At 36.7% G+C, this 24894-nt stretch overlaps 5 protein-coding genes and 1 long non-coding RNA gene across 7 annotated transcripts; 4 read left to right on the top strand and 2 right to left on the bottom strand.

Moving 5' to 3' along the window:
- On the top strand, positions 744 to 2981 carry LOC105175484 (quinone oxidoreductase PIG3). Its single transcript, XM_011097932.2, has 6 exons — positions 744 to 1118; positions 1463 to 1642; positions 1824 to 1905; positions 1998 to 2105; positions 2237 to 2395; positions 2597 to 2981. Exons 1-6 carry the CDS (start codon positions 867 to 869, stop codon positions 2794 to 2796), a joined length of 981 nt encoding a protein of 326 aa, XP_011096234.1. The 5' UTR covers positions 744 to 866; the 3' UTR covers positions 2797 to 2981.
- On the bottom strand, positions 2738 to 12555 carry LOC105175633 (beta-galactosidase 8). Its single transcript, XM_011098136.2, has 19 exons — positions 12114 to 12555; positions 11928 to 12023; positions 11073 to 11185; positions 10792 to 10858; positions 10608 to 10700; positions 10086 to 10229; positions 9804 to 9892; positions 9586 to 9691; positions 9408 to 9495; positions 8755 to 8873; positions 7952 to 8116; positions 7272 to 7471; positions 6632 to 6738; positions 5951 to 6060; positions 5296 to 5403; positions 4674 to 4784; positions 4229 to 4440; positions 3708 to 4035; positions 2738 to 3315 (listed from the first exon to the last, which is right to left on the bottom strand). The coding sequence occupies exons 1-19, from the start codon at positions 12282 to 12284 to the stop codon at positions 3205 to 3207; spliced, it is 2538 nt and encodes an 845-aa protein (XP_011096438.1). The 5' UTR covers positions 12285 to 12555; the 3' UTR covers positions 2738 to 3204.
- LOC105175483 (transmembrane protein 184C) lies at positions 12875 to 15634 on the top strand. The gene is made up of 4 exons (XM_011097931.2): positions 12875 to 13413; positions 13597 to 13719; positions 14087 to 14377; positions 15141 to 15634. The coding sequence occupies exons 1-4, from the start codon at positions 13150 to 13152 to the stop codon at positions 15348 to 15350; spliced, it is 888 nt and encodes a 295-aa protein (XP_011096233.1). The 5' UTR covers positions 12875 to 13149; the 3' UTR covers positions 15351 to 15634.
- On the bottom strand, positions 15722 to 17418 carry LOC105175482 (uncharacterized metal-dependent hydrolase YabD). 2 transcript variants are annotated; one of them, XM_011097929.2, is made up of 2 exons: positions 17296 to 17418; positions 15722 to 16878 (listed from the first exon to the last, which is right to left on the bottom strand). In XM_011097929.2, the coding sequence occupies exon 2, from the start codon at positions 16815 to 16817 to the stop codon at positions 15870 to 15872; it is 948 nt and encodes a 315-aa protein (XP_011096231.1). In that variant the 5' UTR covers positions 16818 to 16878; positions 17296 to 17418; the 3' UTR covers positions 15722 to 15869. The 2 variants fall into 2 exon arrangements, with proteins under 2 accessions (XP_011096231.1, XP_011096232.1); XM_011097930.2 differs by having other exon boundaries at positions 15722 to 16894; positions 17296 to 17396.
- LOC110013018 lies at positions 17728 to 19156 on the top strand. The gene is made up of 2 exons (XR_002288174.1): positions 17728 to 17943; positions 18732 to 19156. It is a non-coding gene; the product is annotated as an uncharacterized LOC110013018 (long non-coding RNA).
- On the top strand, positions 22446 to 24372 carry LOC105175481. Its single transcript, XM_011097928.2, has 2 exons — positions 22446 to 23225; positions 23615 to 24372. The coding sequence occupies exons 1-2, from the start codon at positions 22556 to 22558 to the stop codon at positions 23977 to 23979; spliced, it is 1035 nt and encodes a 344-aa protein (XP_011096230.1). The 5' UTR covers positions 22446 to 22555; the 3' UTR covers positions 23980 to 24372.

Genomic DNA, 24894 nt, shown 5'->3' with positions numbered 1-24894 from the left:
ATTGAGAAGTTGCAAGGATGTGAGTTCAAATATGTAAGTATTATTTTATTTTAACAATTGATGAATGATTATAGTAACTATTAATTAGTTATATTAATAATACATTATCAGATTTGTTCATTAATTTCCCATATTTACTATTGCTCCTGTATTAGTTCTTCATATGTATCATAATAGTCCTAATTCTTTTAATATGTCTCATTATTATTCCAAACCATTAAATTATAATAAAATTTAATTAAATTTGCCCTTTTTACAATGACATCCTTTGAAATAATTTTAACGGGCACTAACAATTAGTTTAATTCGTCAGTTAATCGTTAGGTTTTATTAATTTTTTTGATAGTTTAATCAAAATACCCATATAGATTAAAAATTATAATTTTATTTATTTTATAAAAAAATTTTATAATCTTTTCTCAATTTCTCCAATTTTTTCATCCACCTAATTTAATTTTTTATATTTTTTAAAAAAAATAAAATAAGAATAAAATTGATAATTTCATATATTCATTTAAAAATTATATAACTTCATGAAACATCGAAATTATGTTTATAATTTTTTATATAACCAAAAAAATATATAATTATGTCAAAATGAAGTCGTTATGATTTACCCCTATTATGAATGACCAAGGACTGGAACAGCGACATTGGTAGATTGCACCATAGTGCGACTTTGACGAGAAACTGGAGAAAACGGAGATTAGAGAGAAACCTGTCCACTACTACACGTGTTAATTTGTCCCACTCCCACCTCTCTCCCTATCATACATACACAAACACATTTGCATATATTTTGTCCAGCAATAGCCACTTCCAGACTCGCATTAATCAACCAGAAACCCTCAATCCTGAAGAACACTATGAAGGCGATAGTGATCACAGAGCCAGGTGGGCCTGAAGTGCTACAGTTGCGAGAAGTCGAGGACCCAAAGATCAAAGACGACGAAGTTTTGATTAGAATTGCAGCAACCGCAGTCAACAGAGCTGATACCCTTCAGCGGCAGGGCAGGCACCCTCCCCCTAAGGGTGATAGTGAGTATCCGGGTCTTGAATGCTCCGGAATCGTTGAAGCAGTTGGCAAAAATGTTCATCGCTGGAAGATTGGCGACCAGGTTTTTTAAATTGTGCTTCTCGTATTTATTCATGTTTATAGGGGGAAATATGTACTAAATTAACTGAAATGTTAGTTTCTTAGATCTATAATAATCAGTTCCGTGTTGTAGATTAAAGTGGGTTGCTGCTTGTTATATGGTCGGTATTGAAGTTTTGATTGATTAGTGAGAGTGAAATAGTTTGTATGCTTCGAACAGTGCGATAACGGTAGGTGAGATCTTCACGGCGGGCCAATTGACATGTCATACTCCCAGTAGGGTTGTGAGAGTAGGAAATTCAGAATGTTGGCTTGTTCTTGCTGTCATTGTTGTGAAGTTCTGATATGGGAATGTGCTTTGCAAAGGTATGTGCTCTTGTTGGTGGAGGAGGGTATGCGGAGAAAGTTGCTGTTCCTGCTGCACAAGTTCTTCCTGTTCCCCCTGGTGTTTCTTTGCAGGATGCAGCTAGTTTTCCTGAGGTAGCATGCACGGTCTGGTCCACGGTATTTATGATGAGCCACCTATCCAAAGGAGAAACTTTCCTGGTATACTTTCAGTGCCTGATTGTACATAAGTTAATCAACGAGGCTGTGAAGTTTTCTAAATGTTATGAAATTTATTGATTGTATGAGATCTTTTGAAAGGCTTATTACATACTCTCTGTTTATTTTAGTTGTTTTTATAATCTATTATAGCTTTTAACTTATAATTCACATGTAATGTCAGGTACATGGGGGCTCCAGTGGGATTGGTACATTCGCAATTCAGCTGGCTAAATACCATGGAATCAAAGTGTTCATCACTGCAGGTGACTGCAAAGATGGCATTCACTGATTCTTGCCGATTAGTTCCCTTCTACTGCTTGAAAGTTTTTTAACACTTTATAACTGTGTCATTTAGGAAGTGAGGAAAAACTAGCTGCTTGCAAGGACCTCGGAGCTGATGTTTGCATCAATTATAAGACCGAGGATTTTGTTTCCCGAGTGAAGGAAGAAACTGGGGGGAAAGGTCCAACACTTATTGCTCTTAATCCAATAGTTTGGTTGCAACTTCAATTGCTAGAAATGTGCTTGCTAATATTTCTTTCTTATCTGCTCTTTATTGGTCTGAATATCTAATTTGCAACTGTTCAACAACAGGTGTCAATGTCATACTAGATAATATTGGTGGCTCATACTTACAGAGGAACCTGGAAAGCTTGAATTTTGATGGGAGGCTTTTCATAATAGGTTTCATGGGTGGATTAGTGGCTGAAATAAACCTCGGAAGTGTGTTTGCAAAACGCCTTACAGTGCAGGGTAACATACTTTTGTTACATGTTCTTGTTGACATATCCTGTTGAAGATTATAGCATCAGAATATACCATAAGTGTTTTTGATCTTATCATATTTTTTCCGTTATTATCCACCGTTTAAATCTAGGTTTGGTGATACTGCTTTAAGCTTAAGTGTGCTGTATTTCTTACGCTGTGTTTGCTCAACTTCACAACTTATTTTAGCTGCCGGCCTGCGGAGCAGGAGCCCAGAAAACAAAGCTCTGATTGTAAGTGAAGTGGAAAAAAATGTCTGGCCAGCAATTGCTGCAGGGAAAATAAAACCTGTTGTGTACAAGTATTTTCCACTGGGAGAAGCTGTGGAAGCTCACCAGCTCATTGAAAGCAGCAAGCATATAGGAAAGATTGTCCTCCTTGTCTCATAAGTACTTGATTAAACTTATTCCCTTATCACCAGCAAATATGATTAGCATATTGTATATTCGTAGTTCAGAATGGGAGGGGTGAAGTACAATTTGTACTCCTTTCAAGTTGTTTGCCTGTTCTTCAAAAAACTTGTATGGTAACACATACGCTATTGTACCATCTAAAAACATAATTGCCTTTGTTTTATGTGATTCTCTGACGGAAGTAGGGAAGAGGTGATAGCAAATTACCCTGCTGTTCCTGGAAAATATAAAATATACTATAACTATGAGAGCAGTTAATAATTCCAGGAATTGGTCTTGGTAATTCATACAGGGGTTTAATTTTCCCTAGGTTGTTCCATAAACCCAATAAATAAAAACAGGTCAAGAGAGTTTGATACAGGCATTTGCAAAGGAAGGCATATATCAACCTCTACAAAGAGCCTCAACTGCCAAGCTTTTCAAGACACTAGGACAGGGGTCTCCGAGTTTATCTGTGGAGACCAGAATTGAACATGCCTGCTTGCCAACACAGTCCTGTACGATAATCCCACAGGTCAGATACGAAATTTTGTTATTCGTTATGTTTCATTTCTTCTTCATCAGTACCATTCCAGTGCAACATAATAACTAGAATAGGCCAGCTGATATGCAGCATGGATTCCGACATTAACTTTAGTAAATTCCTCCAAAATTTGTTCGTTCAAGGATTTTGATGAGAAAGCAAATATTAGAAGAGGAGAAACAAAACTAAAGAAACAGTCGTAAATTCTTACGTAAGTTGAGAGGAAGGAGGAAAAGAATGGGAACTAAGGAAGGTAGTGAATGTTCTAGAGAAGGACAGAGAACCAAATAGGCAAATGACTGACATTATTTCCTCTACGGGGTGCAAATATTTGTAGGCAAAATATGCTAATCAATGACATTACCTTGTGAACAATTGATGAAACATCGGCATGACAACTCCCTGGACTGAGGGCTCCACAATTCCCTCCAGGAGTTCCGAAGCTAGCAAAACGAACCGAAGCAATATGCCACCCTGTTTCACAGCTCAGTCGAAGTAGAGGGGTTCTGGATGCAAAACCTACACCTGGTTCCCAAGTATCAGCTGGTGGAAGATCAGCCTCTGATACACGGTTGCATATTAGTTGCCCGTTTTGAGTCACCACAGAGATTGTTGAAGGGTCCCCTCCAAGCTCTTCATGGATGACGAGCAAGTTCTCACCAGGTTGTAGCCAAGAGCGTGGTACATGATACCTGGAAACATTTCGTCGTTCTATAAAATCGCCACATGCATAGCCAAGAAATGAAGAATATAGCAGTCTGAAACTGAAAGCAGCCCAATCAGTGATTGAAAAGACACATAGAAGCTACTGTTGATTTTACTTACGGATATGCATTGTGGAAATCAAGCTCCAAGCAAGTAAAGCAGATTTCTGGTTCTACTTACAATGTTTGAGCCGGTTGACCACACTTCTTCAGACATTTTGATGCATCATAAGTTCCTCTATAGTCACAGTCCTCGGAACAGCCACTTGATGGTGAGAGATAAGACGACCAGTATCGGCCTATACTCTGACCATTTACCCATGCTTGGCCCTTCCCCATGCCAGAAAGATTCAGTGATATGGGACCCTTTCCTTCAGGAGGGAGGAACACAGTCTGATAGAAAAAATTTTCGATGTTAAATCAAGCAGGGCATTATTTTTGTTATTTCTACACTCATTTTCTCGAAATACAGAAACAGAGCAAAATGCTTTGAGACTGTAAAGAGGATAAAAATGGACTAGAAATGGACTTCAGTGTCAAGCTTACAGGCAGGTCAAAATTATACTCCATTGAGGGAATTGTTTCGGTTCAAGTTGGGACGCACTAAGATCAAGTTATCTAATTACCTTGTACCATATCAAACTCTGGTTGACCGGTATTGCCCTCCCCTTAGTCCATATTGAACTATTTGCAAGGGATACATTCTGAAGTCCAAGAAATTCACCTTCAAGCCCAACCTGAGTATATCCATGTTTCCGAACATCATTTGTTGCGATAAATATTGAAATGGTAAATGATTATATTTAGAAATACAAATTAATGGGTCTCTTTCCACTTCAGAAGAATTACCATGAGGCTGAAAGCCACGGGAGATGTAACAAAGCAAAAGATGAATATGAAATCCGTTTCATGTAATTTACCATTATTTAGCAATATTCTTTGGTGAACATGCCAAGTTTAAAACTGTGTGGTAGAATTCAATCTCAGAAACATTAAACGTTCATTCAGGAGAGAAATTATATCCAGTTCTTAAACATACCTATTTCTGTCTGAAGTAATGTTTATTGTATCAACATTACCTCTCCTCAATTAAGGTCTTGTCTTCTAAAAAGAGTTACGAGCAAAAACGCACGACATAGTGAGTTAAAAAGTGTATTTGCAATAATTTCAAGTTGCAGCTTGTCAGTAGTTGAGAATAATTATGTGAGAAACATTTCCAAGTTAACTAATCCTGGTATAACTACCTACCTGATACGTCCACTGCATGGAAGACAGATCCTCTTCTGAATCTGTCAAATCAGTAAGAACCACAGAATATAATCCCGCTCCTTGCACATCAAACCATGGTCCGTAATTCTGAAGAATGATGTTTCAAAGAAAGGAAATTGTGAATTTGACATTGAACAATAATGATTATGCTAAAAATATGTGGAAGTAAGGAGAAAACAGGGCTGTAAAAGATTGTTTTGGGTCATAGAAAAGACTCCCCATCAAGATCAGGTGCAAAATTGGAATCTGAATCTCAAAATATGGCCTTGGGTCTATAACAAGGCAAGTTAACTTCTCCAATGCACGCATTTTTGTTGCTTTGTGTAAGATGGTTCTCCTCCACAGTAAGATATATCCAATATATAGGGCAGACTATGTGGGTTCTCTGCTATAAAAAAGTTCCCATCAAGCATCTAGCTTTGAATTCTCCATCCAGAATTTGACCCTTCTTCTGACATTTGTAATTTGCCCCCAAACCCATCATCAAAACACTCTTTATCGTTTCTCCATTCTTCTTAACATCCATATTAATATACAAAATACAGATTTAGAACAACAATAGACAGGAATTTCTATGGAAGCATAAACGTGGATGAGAAAGAGAGAGTGGCAAGTGAGGGGGAGAACACCCTACCTGTAAACCAATCATCATACTCAGCACGTCCACTGTGTTGCTTCCACTATGAAGTTTAACCTTGGCACTCATTATGAAGCTGGCATCATCATGATTTCCATAACCAAATCCTGAAGATCAAAGCAAGAAGTTTATCAGATATAGCTCAAGACTAATTAAAAGATGCATCTTAAATGATCAAAAGAGCAGCAATAAACAGGGCGCTGTTGATTTTCAGTAACTATTCAACAGAGAAATTCAGACTAGAAATATAGTAACAATGATGAAGAAATACATATTCCAAGTTTCATTCACAATCAACAAATTGTTTATCTTCTCTTTTCTCCTTTGATCTTTTCCAGTTGGCACACCTTACAACTTTATTTGAGAAGGATATTTGAAAACTCGTTTTTATTACTAGCATGGACAGAAAATAGAAGCAAAGATCAAATACAGCAGAGGTTGAGAAAGTTCTCTATCATGGCCATACTCATCAACATAAAAAGTTGTTGGGCTGCTAGTGAGGTAGCCATCTTTCGTGAAGAATTTCATCATGCTGGAGCAAATACATGTGCATATATAGCAGTTACATCTAACAAAATTGGATATGTTCCTGAATAATTCTTTTGCAGAAGAAGACAAAATAGAAATTTTCATGAATAGAATTTGAGTTTAGCTAATTGTACTACACACATTGCTTACCTACTAATCTTTTGTTTACAAAGAGAAGAGCAGCGTGTCCCAAACTCCAGATAAGCAGACCTACTTCTTTTGTTTGATTTTGCTCAGTTTTTGCAGTCATATTTATGCTGCCAGTAATAAAATAATATATTACAAAATTAATAATTGCTAAGAAGATTGAGCAGTTAAAAAATGCTTAGCAATATACTGTAGTATAAACACTGGAAATTACACTTACAGAAGGAAAAACCAAGAGGAAGAAACAATTAATTTCTTTCATCTTGATCAAAAATATAATTTGCTGAAAACTGTAAAGACGTCTCAATTCGTGCATGATCATCCCTGACTATATTTGGTTGCCACTTCTTGTAAAACAATAAAATGAAATTCAGTAATAGGAAACGGCATATACATGAGCCTATAATCAATCCTTTATCCATTTTTATGTTAAGAACTCAATTTCTCCATCCCTTCCGAAATGTTTGACAATTTCAATTTATGGAAACTGAGAAAGCTGTTCGATTAGGATGGAACAGGTTAGTGTTCTCGTGAAAATTAATTGAGTGCTATCATTTTATTTAGCATTCAAAGCTGGAAAATCGTTTCCTAGTACGGCAGAATAAAAAATAAAAAATCAAAGAACAAACATGAAGTGATTTACCTTGTCGAGTACCAGAGGAAATCACTTGTATCTTTTGTTGTATTTATCTGCTCCAGTAAACCTGAGGCCTCAAATGAGTTGTTACCCCAAACGCCCACCTGTTCCTTGTACCAACTCCAAGATGATGATGGCAGAGAAGAGTCATGCATGGTGATGTTCCAAGTAAAAACATCATCATCAAGAGTTCTTTGCGAAAGAACCTTTGTCCATGGTAAATGAAGAGAAGAATTTTCATAAGATATTAAACCTGAGGGATAGTCACCAAATCAACTTCTGAACAGTTTCAATCTTAAATTCCATTTTTCATCGTGTGAATATGTGAATGTTTCAAAAAGCAACAAAAGAAAATTGAGATTTGTTAAGAGAGAAATGTGTTACGAAGTCGTTCCATGAACCAAGAATGCAATGTTCAGTACATAACTACTTCACATGCTTATAAAGGAAGATGCAACAAAAACCATGAACTTTAATGATTATCAAGTAGCCCTTACCAGCTGACACCCCCTCCCTGCCATTAGTTTAAACACAGAGTGTAGTCCTTTTTTAGGATATCTTTATTTATTCTTTATTAGTAGGCCGAGACCCAACCTTGTATTCAAAAGTAAAAATGAATAGGCACTAGGAATTTGAAGTCTCAACACATTTATGAGAACCAAAAACAGAGAGAGGGGAGGGGTTACCTTAGCTGTGTTGAATATAACATTCACGCAGTCTGGAAGAATGCTCACAGACCATGCAGGAAGGAAGTAAGAATTCCCCCTGAAATTGACAGTAGCATCTGTGGAGCTACCATAATTGGCAAGAAATGCTGCACAATCATTGTGGGACCTGTAGTATACATGAGCCTGATATAGCAAATGTGATTGTCAAATTCCCGGGGTGTCAAGGCTCATCAACAGCAACATGAATATTCTAGTCAACAAGTTATTCAGACTCGTAAATAAATAGCAGATACGTTTTATACAGATAACATCAAATTCTACATTTTCAACTGAAAGAAGTTTTCAGATTTAACGACATGAGTATAGGATCCAATTGCTATGTGACCTAAAATAAAAAAGAACGTAAATTTGTTTCCATCTGAAGTTAAAAAATGCAAGCATGCACAAGATGCTATTCAGCAACAGGAATGATACTCCTTCCAGAACACAATAAAATTCCAAATTATTTACATTACATGATCAGTACAAAATCCAAATCAGAATATACAAAATATGGCAGGGCATATTGCAAATGATAGGTGCAACTTAATGTTCAATACCATGCATAAAAGAACAGCTGCTTTAGCTCCATATTCTTTTTTCATGCAAGATGAACATAAAATTTGTGTAAAACAATGAAAAAAGGATGAAAACTTTGCCCAATGTTTCCCACTAAATGCTTTGGATGCTTCCAAATGTTTTAGATTCCATGTATAAACAACAAAATGTCCTATCTAACCCTACACTGACAATAAAAAAACAAAACATGGATTTAAACATACCTCCAGATTCTTGCCCAAAGAAATTTGAGTTGCATTGGCATTGATCAAATGTTCCTCACACTGTTCAATTGAAATGTGAAGGTCACGCAGGTGGCCCCACTTTGGCTGATTGATAAAACCTACATAAATTAAGATAAAATGAGTAAGGTGGGTGTTTTTAGTTAGATCATTATCATGCTAATTACAGTAGAAGGTGCTCCTCTAATTTTTGTTGCATGACCTGGGATAAGGAAAAGCTCCATGTCAAATGCTACAGAAAAATATTCTCCAGTTCTCATTACTACTGAAAGAAATTGGCTTATATCCCTTATATCATCCTATGCAGAATAATACTCCCAACCCTGCAATTTTCAAGCTGAATTGTGAATCACAAGTGCATAGCAGATTTTTCAAATTCATAAACCCTTTTGATGTTCCTTGGAAGTTTAAATTTGTGACATATTTGTGTGTCTAACGCATCAATTTTGGAACCTAAAAACCACTAGTTGATCTATTACATCTTCAATATGTTGGCCTTTCATTTACTCCTTTTAAAATACCTAGCATACAGATCTTATAGACTGCCAAAAATTTCCAAGAATGAAAGAAAAAAACTGCTCTGCTCCTGGTACATACAGATGGCATTTCTCTGCTTAACCAGTCAGAAAGTTTACCATACTCATTTATTGGGGCGTCATAGTCATAACTAGTAGCAACCAAAGGTCCTCCTGCTGTTCTACCAAAGTTGGTGCCACCAAAATACTGCAAGTATTGGAGAAATCAAATTGGTAAGAGATTGTGTTTATCAGGGCATAACTTGCAGCTCCTTGATATCACCTTAATCAGGCTCACCATGTAATAGTTTTGGAAAGTGCCACCTGTTTCAAAAAAGCGTGCAACAGCAAAAGCTAAGTCTTCAACAGGTCGAAAAGGAACGGCATATCCAAATGCAAGGAACCTGCAAAATTATATGTTAGTGTTGGACTCTAGAAAGACTGATAATAATGAGCGTGAAACCTGTGGGGATTCTCCAATAAACTACCCGAAACAGAATAATGTACTTTGTTTACCATCCAACGTAGTTTTCCGTCCACATTTTTGGCTTGAATGGTGAATTTGGAGAAAACCGGTCGCAATAAAATCCATTGCAAGTGTTTATCTGCAACATCACATGCTTCCTTTATTAAGTTTGCGTCTACTAGAAGCACTGCAGTTCTCATAATCAACCACACAGCAGCCAAAAATCCCATTATTACATAGAACTATGGCAAAAAGAATATGATGTGCCTTCTATTGTGTGAGCATTATGGAGAAAAGGAACATGACGGGAAACATTGATGAATTCTACTTACAATTGGATCTGGTGCATCTTCCTGAGCACACATCACCCATGGAACGGTGGTATTAAGACCGACAGCTGTTGCTGCAGCCCATTTGACATATAACTCTCCAGCTACTCCATAAGCCCATTCAACATTTCCATATTCATTCTCCACCTGTAACAACACACTCCCTAAAATAGATAAACAAATAAAGACCAAAAGGATAAACTGACCAATAACATCAAATTCAGTAAGATACTCTGTACCAATGACATATTTTATAATCACTTACTGCATAATATTTGGATTCTCAACTTTATGTGTGGAGGACAAATCATACACCACTAACCATGTTGGCAATAAGAAAGATAATGTGAAGAATGGATTATTTCAATGCTAGGTAAACATTTTATGAACAACACATAATGTTCAGAAATCATATCCAGCACCTATGCTATTATTACCCCGGGAAAACAAGCACATGACAATAATTTTAAAGTTCAAGAAGAAAATTTTGAGCTAAAGGCAGCCGAGTACATAATAAGAAGCAACCTGTGCGAGAATAATTGGCCCTCCTTGTGATGCAAAGAGGTTCTCATCCTTCATCAAGTTAACAATTTTCGCAAGAAATCGCTCCATTTCTTTCTGCATTAACACCAAAACATGCTTTACACAACATCTTGAAGTTTTCATCAATTAATTATGAAACTATCAGTTGCAGCATTTTAAGATGCACCTTGAAAAGGCTGTTTGTTGTTCGGAACTGTATTCCAGGAATAAAATGCAACCAAACTGGAAATCCCCTGTTCAGACAAGTCAAACAAGAGTGTCGACGTTATCAAATCATTTCATTTTTAATTTAAGGAGTTACGATATTGCAAATGATTCATTTTATTATCTACTTGATAATTGAACTTTAAACAGTAGTTTAAAAATCCCCCAAGACATGCATTTATTACCTTAAGAGATAACAATGGAAACTGTGTACAGATCAAGAAGACTGAATAAAGGACTAACCCATAGTTCCATTCAGCACAAGCATAGGGACCAATTCTCAAATGCACAAAGAGACCAGCTTCATGCACTTCCTTAACAAATCGCACTAGGTCAAACCTGCCTCCAAAGTAGTACTACATTTCTAGAAAGTGTCAGTGTCTCTAAGGTAACAGGTATGACGCTAATGTGGAAAAAGTACATGTAAGAACCATATCTAAGCCATTTTCTTTATTGCATGTGATAGTCATTTTTCCACTGAAAATAGACAACTGCACATTCCCCACACAGAACCACTTCAGACCTCAGTCTATCAACAATTAGTGCAGACATCACACACTAAATAGAAAGTATTACACAGAACAGTAACCTTATAGAGGCTACAAAATCCAGCAAAGCATGGTCACTAAAAATTGGCTGCAGCAGCTTGACAAAATTCAGTCATATTATCCACAAAAAGTAAGTCATATATTCTTATCTTAACCACGATACTTTCAACATTATGCAAAAATAAAAGTGAATCTCTCAGCATTAATCAAGTAATTGTCATAGAAAACAAGGAAATAAATCATAGAATGAAGTATCAGCATTATCAAGAAGTATGGTGGCAAATAGCAACTTGAACTCAGCTCTTGAGCCATAAAACTTTCCGAAATTGACGTTTGAGGCTTAAAAGATCTTGAGCCTCCATTTATTTAGACCATGCCATTAAACTGAGAATCAATAAACACAGGCCATAAAATAAGAAATTAAGGACTTACCAGTTAAATGATTAATCTCCCATTCCCACAAACAAAAGCATTGAACTATTGTTCTATTAAGTTCAGCGTGGAACATACTCGTAATCACTTGTTATGAGAAGCAAAGTAACTTGTATACCTCTCCTCTCACAGGCTCATGATAATTCCAAAAGACATAAGTCTCTATCACGTCCAATCCTCCTTCCTTTGCCTTCCTAATGATTTCTGGCCATACCTTCAATTCACCACAAACAGGAAAACAATAACATTTCCTTAATTCATCAAACCAGTAATCAACAAAAAATAAATAAAGATTCCAACTCACTTCTGGCGTGGTTCGTGGATAATGTACGGAGCCTGACTGCAAGATTCTCCGCTTTCCGTCGATGACCAATGCCTTACTATCATATGTCACAGTTGTTGAAACGGCTGTGTTCCAAAAACTACCTTCAAACAATAAAATCGCCGACAAAAGTATAATGAACATATTCCTCATTTCAGTATTTCAACAAGTAAAACTATTACCAAGGTAAAAGGATCATGAAACCCAATCTTATATATTTATGAACAGGCGTTGTAAGTAGAATCGACTAATGCTGGACACTGTTTTGGCGTATTTGTTGCGAGCCATAATGACGGATAAGATTGGAACAAGAGCTTGGACTGCAATTCTTGGAATTAATAGGACCGGTAATCACAAGAAACAAATACTTGTCAGTTTTCTTGAAACTTTGTTTTTTGTGCGTGAGTGTGACGTTTTATTTCTGAAAGAAACCTTGGAAAACAATTTCAGAAAGAAAAACTTAGAACGAAATATAAACGGTTACTTTGGCGCCTTCGTTATATGGAATCCGTTACCCGACCCGTTCTGTAAGCTTGAAAGGGATGCTGCGACAATAGTGTATATAGTTTATGCGCTCACCGACACGCTTTGACAGTTAAGAACCTGGTCAAACCAGGACGCCTTCATGCAGACTTCCAATGGTACAATGAAAACGTTTAAGACGATAAACGTTTTATTACTTAAAACATGGTGTAGGTTAGAATCGTTGAAAATGGAAGACGTTATTAATACTTAAAGCAGGGCCCATCACAGCGTCAGCGATGCGGATCTTGGCATTGTGCGCTTTTAGTAGGACTCCTTAACGCCATACCAAACAGCACGCTTTTGTGTACTTTTTCGCCTTTATCGTATGATTAGCAGGCCAGAAACCTCACTGGAATTTCCTTTTTGTGTTCTGTTCTTCGAATCCGGCAAGACTTTTCCACCTTTTCCCTTTCTTTCTTGATCATTATTCATTGGGCGATCTTATTGACTGATTACTGTAACTTTACCGGAGCAAACTTGAGTTGCAGGCGACATGGATTTTGCTAACATGGATCGGGACCAAATGACGCTGGCGGCTTCAGGATTCTTAGTGATGCTAACTCTGCACTTCACGTTTCAGTTGGTATCACAACATCTGTTTTACTGGAAGAATGCGAAGGAGCAAAAAGCCATACTCATAATCATACTGATGGCCCCAGTTTATGCTGTTGACTCGTTTGTTGGATTATTGGATATCCGCGGGAGCAAACCATTTTTCATGCTATTGGACTCTGTCAAAGACTGCTATGAAGCTTTGGTGTGTGCCATATATCTATCTTCTCTTTTCTTTTTATGGTTGTTAACTATGATATGCCAAATTGTGTTTGGTTGTGCTGGTTTATTTTGCAGTTCGGTGTCAGGCTATTGCAAATTATTTTGCTTCGACGTATAGTTATTTAATTATGTTTAATTATGCTGGGGTTTTTCTTGTTTGGGTCAGGCTATTGCGAAGTTTTTGGCTTTGATGTATAGTTATTTGAAGATTTCCATGAGCAAGAATATTGTACCTGATGAGATAAAAGGGAGGGAGATTCACCATTCATTTCCGATGACTCTCTTCCAGGTGAGATTTTACTGTCCTGTGCTGTTGCTTAATATTTTCTGGTATTGGTTTTATGGTTTTGTTTGTAGATGGTGGTAAATAAGATTTTCTGAATGCATTAATATCTTTAGAGCAAGGAAGATATGATATTTTATCCTTAGTTTTGAGCAATAACTGATTCCCTTTTTTTATGAACTTAACTCCAACTCGAGCAAGTTATACAGAAGGAAGACATACCAAAAGGAGGCTTTCTGCTGCTAAACTTGAGCTGAGGGCATGAGTTACTAATTGGCTGTTTAATCCCAACAGACTACAATGCTACATGAGTTTCGGTTGGATGATCAATTTTTGAATTGTGTCTAAGAAAGTTCCTTTCGGTTATGTGCAGCCTAGGAAGACGCATTTGAATCACCACACGTTGAGGCTTCTCAAGTATTGGACATGGCAGTTTGTTATCATCCGTCCCATATGTTCTATCTTGATGATAACATTACAAATTGTTGGGATGTACCCCAGTTGGCTCAGTTGGACGTTCACAGTCATTCTCAACCTATCGTTTTCCTTGGCCATGTACTCCTTGGTTGTCTTCTACCATGTCTTCGCAAAAGAATTGGAGCCTCATAAGCCACTGGCAAAGTTTATCTGCATCAAGGGAATTGTTTTCTTCTGCTTTTGGCAGGTCAGAGATCGTCTTTCTCATCTCATGCATCTCAATTTGTTTGTTTATTTGGAATTTAGATTTAGATACGAAAGGGTGAGCAAATTCACTTGCTCACATGTTTTGACCATTTGTTAAGTTTCTCATAAGCATTTCATGATGGCATGATTACCTTGTGGTTGTCTCTAAATTCACCAAAGTACTGTTAGGTGCATAGACAAAAATGTGTCACACCGTCCATTAGTTCAGGTTTGACCCTAGTAATGCCCATGTATATGGATAGCAAAATCAGCTTCTAATCTTGCTGCTGAAGTCCTGCTGCATATTTGTGGATATTGATTGTGATCTTGTTACAATTATCATCATTCTCTTGATTACTGCTGCTTTTCAGATCTGAATCGAGCACTTGTAATCAGTTTGAGACTTTGTTATAGATTTTCTAGATTCTTATGGATCGTCAAAATCATGGCCCTTCTCTAAAGTAGTGACATAACTAGACAAGTGAACTTTTGAAGACTGGCCCTGACCAATGATCATGAAATTCAAGTCTTCCGTAAATCAGAATCTGATGCAATTAGCTCAAACTGGATTTTCTTACATCAGTTTCTAATTTGGTAGATTCAGCTTATGGATGTTGAACATAATGAGTAATGCACGGGATATCACATATTTTCTCTCTTGTCTGATCAATGTTAGTTGGAAATTTTATACTTCCATCTTTGTCAATGAGGATAATATAGCATTACTACAGCTGGTTTGATAAATGTCTTCTGATGGCTTGCAGGGAGTAGTACTTGACATCCTCGTCAGGATGGGCATTGTTCAATCCCATCATTTCTGGTTAGATACAGAGCACGTCGAGGAAGCAATTCAGAATGTTTTAGTTTGTGTTGAGATGGTCATCTTCTCTGTTATCCAGCAGTATGCATACCATGTTGCACCTTACAGTGGAGACATAGAGTCAAAACTGAAGATGCAGAAAAAATATGAATGATGTTCGGTAGAGGTTCCAGGCATGCACAAAGAAGAATCAACTTCTCTGAACTCATCTGAGGTAGTCTGTAAGGCGGCGTGAAACAACAAAGGCAGGATAGTGTAGCCTAATCCTTTTATGTGATAATTCAAAGCAGTAAATTTACGAAATTGTTCTTATAATTGTGAGGTTCTGAAACTGCATATTTTTGTACAACATGATTTTTGCTTCCTTGAGTTTGTAGAATTGTGTTTGCCTTTGGTTTGATATGGCTTCAATGAATAGAAGGAAATGTTATTATCTTATGCAAACAAATCTTCCTTTAATCGAACTACGTTTCTTTTCGTTTGAATCAAACTATGCTCATCTTTAGTACTATCACATCACCGGTATGAATTTAAGCATTGTGTAATAATTACAAGCAAGTCTACAAGTATGAACCAGAACATACAATCCTGAAATTGTAACTTTTGTGACTTTCAGACTTACATCGAGAGCAACAATTGCTAAGAACTTGTCAACTCTAACTTTACACAATTACTAAGAGTTGACCTGCACCAACTTTGATCCCTCATAAGAGAAGAGGCGTACAGCATTTTGATAGCTCAATTCAGCAAGTTCTTTTTCTTCCATCTCAAGTAAACGCGCGACGTAAGCAAGTACGTGATGAATGTTAGCTGGATGGTTAAGTCTTTCTTCAGGTAATGCAGATGCTTCTCCTTTATCACGGGATCTGTTGTCAAGGGTGTTAGCTTCATTTGAGGACAAACTATCTTCATCACCGGTAAGCTTTTTTGAATCAGGAGCTTCTCTTTCAATCCAGAATAGAGAATCTGGATTTACTGATTTTGGTTGAGCATCCGGGGCATCTGTCTCCAACAAAATCCTTTCAGTAGGAATGGACTTCAACATTTTCTTTGCCTTGCTTTCTTTCATTGACATGAGGAAACCAGAGAAGGAAAAGTAAGCACCGAGTTTAGAAAATTCAGGAACCATCTCAGCAGAACCAAGATACGAATGCAATATTACACCAGAAGGAAATGGCCCGACAGACTTTAGTATCTCAAGAAGATCACCAAAAGCCTGCACACAGTGCAAAGAGGCTGGTTTTTTCAGCTCTTTTGCAAGTTCAAGCTGCTGGCGGAAGACTTCAACTTGATCCGTAAAATCAATCCGCTTCCCCATAGAACCTTTGTCGAGACCAATCTCTCCAACCGCAGCAGAAGGAGTAGTCGCAAGGAACTCCTTCAAAGTGTTGAGCCAATTGGGAGTTCTCTCAGATATATACCATGGATGAACCCCAAAGTTTGGAATAACAGAAGGATAGCGTTCGCTCATCTCCTTCACCAAATGCCAGTCCTTCTCAGATACTCCATTTACAGCAAAATGAACCACACCAGTATCAATAGTCTCCTTTATTAGTTTAGGGGCCAGATTCAAGATTCTTGAATCTTGAAAGTGACAGTGAGAATCAAAGAGTCTAACCATCAGCCCCAATCCTTACAAATAAGGCTCCAAAAGCAACAGTCCCAACCCGGAAGAAGAAACTCTGCAACAAAGACGTACTAGATGGTTTTGAACTTTCAATCCTCCGAACATAATACAAATCATTGATGTAAATAAGGCTGTTTAGAGACAAAGGCGAAGCCAGGCACGAGTATGTACTATGAACTAATTAGACCAATATTTTCTGATGAAACAGACAACCACCAGAATCCAAACGCATTAACATAAAACTCATGGCTCCGTTCATAACAATATTAAAACAGAAACATAATTGTATTACCAACAGTTTTCTTATTATTCTCTCACTTCGACACTAGATCCAAAAAACACGGCAAATATCTCCAAAATACCGTCGAATTGAGAGAAGGAGAAATTATTCCGATTTGTTTCTCCAGATGCTTAAAGAAGAGTATAACAGTCAAGAAATACTGATACATCTATTCTTATATTCATCACAAACCTGGAAAACGGCAACGGTGCTGGAGAACTGAACCACTGCTACACGGAAACAGGGAATTGTTGCGGGTCGCCGGCTATGCCGTCTGATTTTCCCATTTTCCTATTTTATCCTCATTCTATACTTGTTATTTCCTCTTTTCAGTTTCACTTGACTGGGCCAACATTATTACGAGCATCAATCTCGTAAGCCCGAATCTAAATTGGGCTTTTGTATTAAAACTTGAAGGTCCAACGTCTTTTAAAATTGGGCTCAAGCTCAAACAAAAATGCAATAGCTGAAGCAATTGGGTCATGATTTCTTTCTTGTTCAGCCACTTCGATTCTAATTCCTCAGTTCACGCATTTTGCGCATATTTCAACAAAAACCTTTTACTATAGACCTAAATGTTAACCACCAACTGATCACGACTGAAGAAACAAACCTTGTATCTGTCACAAAATCATGATCATGGGATTCTGCTACAAATTGTAAGGATTTGAAGAGAAAATCACATCAATCAATCTTTCCAACCCTATCCAATCAAGCATCATCCATTCCGGTCTGAGCTCACCAGCAATAATTGGTAGAACGATGCCGATGGGAGTGTGCATGAAGTGGATGAGGCGTGTTTGGATAGCGTTGGTCAGGATTCTTCTTTCGGATTTTCAGGTTAGAACTTCCTTGTATGACAGACATAATTATTACTTTCAATTATATTTAGTTTTAATCCAATATATATATACTAACAGGTCATCCATACTAAACTTAGTACATTTCTATAAAGAATTTTCTAGAATTCACCCCCAAAAGATTAGCATAGCATATTTTTTACATCATGAAAAACTCTAATTTAAATTAAATTTGAAGTAACTATATTGTAGGTATAATAGATGTACAATTTAAAAAAAATGATCAATTATATGACAAGTGCATCACACTATCAAATCGATTTAAATAAAAAAAATCATGCAACATGTAGCAAAGTATTATATCAACACAAGAATCCATATGAAATCATAAAAATATTTATCAATATTTTCAACTTAAGAGTAGAATCACTAGAGCTTAAATTTATTTGAGTTGAGTAGTCGCCATCTCTCAAAGAAATAGAAGAATACCTCCCTCAGCATCTATAATTTGACTTAAATAGAGAAAATCTTCAAAAGTGCGTCAAAGGCACGGTTCTATTTTTATCCAATTGTTTTAGTTTCCGCCACCGCCACCGTCTCCATCTGGTGCAACTGTCACTAAACAGACTACTACCACAAATCAGGTGTGGCGCGCAAATGAGGTGTAGATGCCTCTGGAAGCAGCCCAAAAGCGTGAGATTCAGATCCCCTCACCCACAAATATTAGAAAAACAGAAATGAAAATAGTTTTTATAAGAGGAAATTAAATGGTTGGGTCAAGAATTTTGAATTAATGATCCCAACTGACAAGATGCGCTGATTTTGCAGCCGCTGAGGTAGGGTGCACCACGCCGCGCAAGTGAGATCTGCAGCCTCAACTCAAGTCAAATTTAACAAGTCACACGTTTTGTCCTCATCACGTTATGGCTTCCTTCTTATCTTCCTTTTCTTTTCTACTTCTCACAAATTACTACCCATGCCCATCCCCATCCCATGCTCCTTTATTTATTCTTTTCTTTTTTCTATATATATATTTTTCTTTATAAAGGATTCAAGTTGGTTCTCGACTTTTCTTGGGATTTAGATCCGTTGCCTATATTTCACAAAAAAAAGGTGTCATCATTAAGTTATTTGTTCGTCCCTTCGTACTCTTTTATTTATGCCACTCTTAATTACATTACATATCTAATAGGAAAAATGTATTATGGCAAGTCAAAAAGACCAAAATGTTCTTCAAAAAAAAAAAAAAAAAATACACAAACATTCTAAGAGTCCACGTGTTTTTTTATGGGTTAGGTCGCACTAGACCTTCTTAAGCCGACGACCCGCTTCAACAACCGTTGATCTAATACTCATCTGACGATTACTCCACTGCTGTGTAGCCCGCTTGGATTATGACATATATATCCCCATAAAGGAATTATGTTCATTTTACATATATGTATTTATTACTACAAGATTGCAATATGCAAACTGCGAAGCCCTAAATTGACTCAAGTTTCGGAGGATTTTAACTTAAGGTCACCTCAATTGGCCTATATTTCGTGTGTTTAGGCTAACTTTACTAATCCAATTTGAAATACATATTCAGACTTGGTCTGCAAATCGTCTTCACATCTTCACAATATTATTATCAGTTTCAGATCATCGATGTTCTCGAGTCTCAACCAGATCAATGCCAAAAGGATTTTTCCATTTTCCTTTTTGTTTTACTTTTACTTCAACAAGTAATAAATTTTAAATAACGGATATCAATCATTAACAATTATAGGTATAAAGTAAAATATCATAACAATCAGAAATGCCCATATTCCACCTAATAAAAGATCAACTAATGTGAGGCCCCAATCACAATATGCCTAACGTGTGAACAAATTGAACCATTTAAAAAACGAGACCAAACTTTACAAAACTCCAAACACATGCAGTAGTTTGACTTGGTTTTATTTTTAAATTAAAGTATAGTCACCAATTATTAATAAGGAAAAAAAATTAAAGCATATCCGGACACCTTCATCTTAATTTAGGTCAATAATTAATTCGAGTTTACGCAAATTTCCACTATAACGAATTCTAACTGATTTAATGATTGCGATAGTTGCGAGGACACCCTCCGCAGTTGTCGGTTTGGGTTTCACGTGACATCTTGTCCGTAATTCAGTTCACAATTCTAATGGGTGTTTTTTATTTTTTTTCAAATAAGTTTAAATAAATCAATTTGACTTTTGGAATAATTCTATGTAATGACAGAATCAGCTTAGGCTCAGTTTCAGCCACGTTCACATTGTTGTTTAGCTCAACTAACATCGGATTAATACAGTCTAGGTAGCAAGTGAATTTGGTGATACGTGGCTTATTAGTATCGTAATTAATTATAATTTCTTGGTATTTTTTTTAAACTAGTAGTCTAATGTGGAGACATATAATTGCATGTTTCATTACAACATTTTGTAGTCTAATCAGGTCGATGGGGGACCATAATTAAAATACCAATGTTGGATATATTTATTACTACATTATATCATCATAAAATAAAATAAATACATACCTCTCGTCATGCAATAATGATTTATAAACAAGTACTTAGGGAATCGCAAAAAATAATTGAAATAATATATTTTAGTAATTCAATAATGTGGTACCTAACTAAGAATAATTGGTGGAGTCCCCATATAATTTAATTAAGAACCTTATCATGACGACATTCAAAATAAATAGTGGGAACCTGAAATCGGTTCACCTAACATGACGAATCCAACCTCCGCACACAGAGGGAAATTGAAATTAAGATGGTCTGAAATTAATTTATATATAGGTGACCAAATTGGTGGTCCAAACTCCAAATCAAGCACTTTTAACAGCTTTGCGACCTCAAAAATGGTGGAAATGACCAAAGAAAGAAGAATAAAGTGTGGAATAAAGGTGCTGGTGTGATCGTTAAAGGTCATGCTCATACGCCTTTTTTTGTGGCATGTTGCGCACTTTATATGGGACATAAGTATTAATTAATAATTTATAATTATTTTTTTAAAAAAATTATATTTGGATTTGATCGAATCAAATTAATTATAAAGCAAATTTAATATATTTGTTGTGTAATTAGTCATTTTCTCGAAATCATATGCTAATTATACTAAAAGTATATATTGCACTAATTATATAATTAATCAAATTTCCATCTACTCCAATTTGAATTAAAATCTGTGGTTGGATCAGTAAGTAAAAGCTAGGGTGACAATTGGGCCCGATTTTTTGGGGGCGGAACGGGTTTGGTATTCATATTATTTGGTTCGATCAAATCCTAAAATATTGGACTCGGATCCGATCCGATTTTTATTATTAGTTATTTATTCATATGTACTACATTATTAATAGAAAATTATGATATTATAAATGAACTTTTAAATAATTTTACATATATAATCCGGACAAACTCACCCTAAACCCGCCCCATTGCCATGAGTAATAAAGGAAGTATTGTTTGTTTGTGGGGGAGGAGTTTAATATCCATAAGAAAAGGGAAGGTCTTTTTAAAAACTGGAAAAAGAAGGGGGGAAAATGGTCGGTCATGGGGACCAGGCTGTTGGGCACGTGAGGGGCTTGATGCCGCCCGCAGCGTTAGGCCCGGGCAACTGGATCTTCCCACAAATCTCCGCCTATCCGCTGCTAACGGTCTCAAAAATTGAGTAACGTCCCTTACGTAGTTTTCCTTTTTATATTTCATATATATTAATCCTTTCTTTTTCTTTTTTAGAATTTATAATATTTAAATACAATAAAAAAATGCAATATAGAGTAGGAAGTGTGGGTATTGGCCAATTCAGCCCTACACTACATGTGACTTTAAAAGATGAAATAGAATAATGAGTGAAATGAATTGAAGGTGGTGAAAATAGTGAGAGTTACTTAGTTGGGTAATAGTGATTATAATGAAGATAACCTGTGATGATTACTTAGCCGACCAAAAAATGGATAAGTCTATGAAGCAAAAAGGGAAGATTACATTTCTGACTTTTCACCTTTCACCATCAAAATCACCCTCTTACTTCCAACTTCACCAATATTCAAACTATTAATAACATTACTTTGACCCACCCCATCTACACCACACTTTACACTACTAATTTCAATTCATCATTTGCTCCACCTAAATCAATAAATTTAAAATAATAATTGGTGTCTAATTTAATAATCAAACAAGATATTTAAATTAATGTTTTTCCTATTTTATTAATTATATCATCAGTATTATACTTATGCTATAGTTAATTTGAATTATTTAATTCAATTGAGCTAAGATTTCACAAATAAATATGAAAAATTTTAGTTTAGATTTTGTTAGATCAAATTTGAATTAGTGACAAATCGGAGTATGATTATTATGAATTGACGTACGATTCTAAAAAAATATATAATTAATTTGATTTAGACAAACACAGCTTTTTGTCCCCTCATCTTACGGCCCAGATTTCACACAATCCCATAAACCGCGTTCCCAAGAGCAACCCACCAGTATATATACCCTCAGTACTTCATCTATCCTCGCGTTCTCTTCCATTCCTCCACTTGTGGTATATTCTTAGCTCATCTCACACTCTCTCACACACACGCAAGAAGAAGAAAGCAAAATCAGATAGTTACGGTATATTAACATGGGCTCGATGAGTGGTTGGATCTTGTCTGCGAAGGTGCTTCTGATTTCAGCTGGAGTTGTGGCTTTAGCAATGGGGTTGAAATTTTCTGTTCCGGTCGCAGTGAATGGAATTCCGGCCATCTGGTCCATCATTCTCTCATGGATGAAGCCTCCTTATTTGTATATAATCATCAACGGCATCATCATCACCATAGCTGCGTCCTCGCGCTTCCACCAGAGCCAATCGGAACAGCCTGCAGCTCGATCTGAGCACTTGATTTCAGTCAAAACTCCTCCGCCGTCGAGTTTTGCATCGTTTTCAGCTCAGATGGATATTATGAGTGTTGTCCAGCAACCGACGACGGCTGTAGAGGCGGAAGTTGTGGTGTCAGAGGTTGAGGATGATACAGTTGTTGAATTGAAACCTGTGATGGTGAACGGTGCGAAGATCGATTTTGATATCAAAACAGAAGAAGAGATTGTGGTTGAAACTCAAGCTGAAGCTGAGGATGTGTTTGTTGATTCGACGACGTCCACGTACAACACCCTGCCGCAGAAGATAATTTCGCAGCAACTTCAAGTGGAATCTCTCTTGCCGGTACGGGAGAAACCTCTCTTGCCGGTACATGAGAAACCTCCGGCTTCTTCCAGGTTCGGACACCGGAGGCCAATCAGGAACAGTCCTGAAGGTAACTTCACCAAAACTCTAAATTACTCTTGTAGTTCAATATTCAATTTTACTGTGAAGCACAGATTCCCGGCGAGTCTGAGCTCACATGTCGCAGGGATCTCTACGTTTTCACACTAGTCTAAGCTTACACAACTGTACGGCGTCGTATTTGTGTCCTTCACTTTTTGGCTTCCCTTGTGGTTAAGCATGCAAATGCGACGTCGATCATCCGGAAAAAGTTTTGCTTCTGTTTCACAATTGCATAAGCTTTTTCTTTTTCTTTTCCAACTTTTATTAATTTTTATTTACATCTAAATCAATTCGCTCTTCATTAATTAATTAAGTATTTGCAAAAATGAATATACAGAAAAGTTACAGTAATGACATAGCGAATTTTGATTTTTGCAGTTTCAGGTGTGAGGTCTCTGAAAGTGGCGAAGCCGAAGAGGCAGGAGACACTGGAGAGCACATGGAAGATGATAACGGAGGGCCGTCACGTGCCGCTCACGAGGCACCTGAAGAAGTCGGACACGTGGGAGCACCAGCATCCCCCCATCGTAGATCAGGTGACCAAATCGGAGACGTTCAAGGAGCGCAGCAACTACGAGTCGCCGGCGGCTGCAAGTTTGAGGATCCGAAAGGAACCGTCGCTGAGTCAGGAGGAGTTGAATCGGCGAGTGGAGGCGTTCATCCACAAATTCAACGAGGAAATGAGGATGCAGAGGCAAGAATCATTGAACCAGTACATGGAGATGATAAACCGTGGGGTCTAATTCTAGTACGCTTGTCCAGTCCATCCCACCCCGCCTCTATTAAATTTGCCTTACTTATTGCGAATAGTGAGATATTTCAAGATATTTTAGTTACTATTCAAAAGAAAATCAAAGAAGGATTGATTACTATGATAAAAAAAAGACAAGTGTTGTCTAGATTTTGATGTGGAGGGTTTTTAAAATGTAGGAGAAAAGGTTGAACAAATTTTGAGTTGGGTAGCTGCAGCTTGGATATACAGACTAATGAATCACAGAAAAAAAGAAGAAAATATATGTAAAGGAACAATGACAAATGTATTAACTGTTGAATATTTTGTTATGGTCCATGGATTTTAATTCATGCCCATACTACCATTTACAATAATATGGATGCGTATATATGTGTTTCTACTTTCATTTGTTATATGCCATGTTACAAGAATTCATTTGTATAAACTATTTTCTTAGGTATTCTAATTGTAACATGGAAACGGAACATAGCCTTCCAAACTAACCAATTGGACAAAGCTTGAGGAGAAGAACAATTAGAGAAAGTGCTTAAAGCTGACTGCATGCCAACTAATTGTTGACTGTAAAAAATCAATTTCATGTGGAATTCTTGTATTTGTTTACATTCCAAGGACGTCTAATACTTTAAAAATGACAAGTTGAAATTCAAACTATTGAAATATCCCCAAGGGCACAGAGTCGTCCAATGTTATAATTTAAACATTCATCCAGCCTACACCACACTAATCAATGTTGATGATCTTGGCAAATAAAGATGAAATCGAAAATACATACAGCTTTTGTAAGTTTTATAGTTACCACCTTATCCAATCCTAACTAGTGAGTGGGTTATTTTAAGTTGCAAGTTCATTTGTGGGACGATATTGGAGCTAATAAAATGCCAACTTCCGGTGTTTGAAAGGTTTT

Source organism: Sesamum indicum, linkage group LG12 (assembly GCF_000512975.1).
Source record: "Sesamum indicum cultivar Zhongzhi No. 13 linkage group LG12, S_indicum_v1.0, whole genome shotgun sequence".
In the NCBI taxonomy this organism is placed as follows: Eukaryota; Viridiplantae; Streptophyta; class Magnoliopsida; order Lamiales; family Pedaliaceae; genus Sesamum; species Sesamum indicum.
This window is presented reverse-complemented; position numbering and strand designations above follow the sequence as displayed.

Bases quoted from the DNA above. Each gene is read 5' to 3' on its own strand.
- LOC105175484 (XM_011097932.2), top strand. From the start codon at position 867: ATGAAGGCGATAGTGATCACAGAGCCAGGTGGGCCTGAAGTGCTACAG. The intron at 1,643-1,823 runs GTATACTTTCAG...ATGTAATGTCAG, and splicing joins CCAAAGGAGAAACTTTCCTG to GTACATGGGGGCTCCAGTGG. The intron at 2,106-2,236 runs GTCCAACACTTA...GTTCAACAACAG, and splicing joins GGAAGAAACTGGGGGGAAAG to GTGTCAATGTCATACTAGAT.
- LOC105175633 (XM_011098136.2), bottom strand. From the start codon at position 12,284: ATGAGGAATATGTTCATTATACTTTTGTCGGCGATTTTATTGTTTGAA. The intron at 12,024-12,113 runs GTGAGTTGGAAT...GGTGAATTGAAG, and splicing joins ATCCACGAACCACGCCAGAA to GTATGGCCAGAAATCATTAG. The intron at 10,701-10,791 runs GTGCATCTTAAA...GTGTTAATGCAG, and splicing joins CAACAAACAGCCTTTTCAAG to AAAGAAATGGAGCGATTTCT.
- LOC105175483 (XM_011097931.2), top strand. From the start codon at position 13,150: ATGGATTTTGCTAACATGGATCGGGACCAAATGACGCTGGCGGCTTCA. The intron at 13,414-13,596 runs GTGTGTGCCATA...TGTTTGGGTCAG, and splicing joins AAGACTGCTATGAAGCTTTG to GCTATTGCGAAGTTTTTGGC. The intron at 13,720-14,086 runs GTGAGATTTTAC...GGTTATGTGCAG, and splicing joins TTCCGATGACTCTCTTCCAG to CCTAGGAAGACGCATTTGAA.
- LOC105175482 (XM_011097929.2), bottom strand. From the start codon at position 16,817: ATGGTTAGACTCTTTGATTCTCACTGTCACTTTCAAGATTCAAGAATC.
- LOC105175481 (XM_011097928.2), top strand. From the start codon at position 22,556: ATGGGCTCGATGAGTGGTTGGATCTTGTCTGCGAAGGTGCTTCTGATT. The intron at 23,226-23,614 runs GTAACTTCACCA...TGATTTTTGCAG, and splicing joins AATCAGGAACAGTCCTGAAG to TTTCAGGTGTGAGGTCTCTG.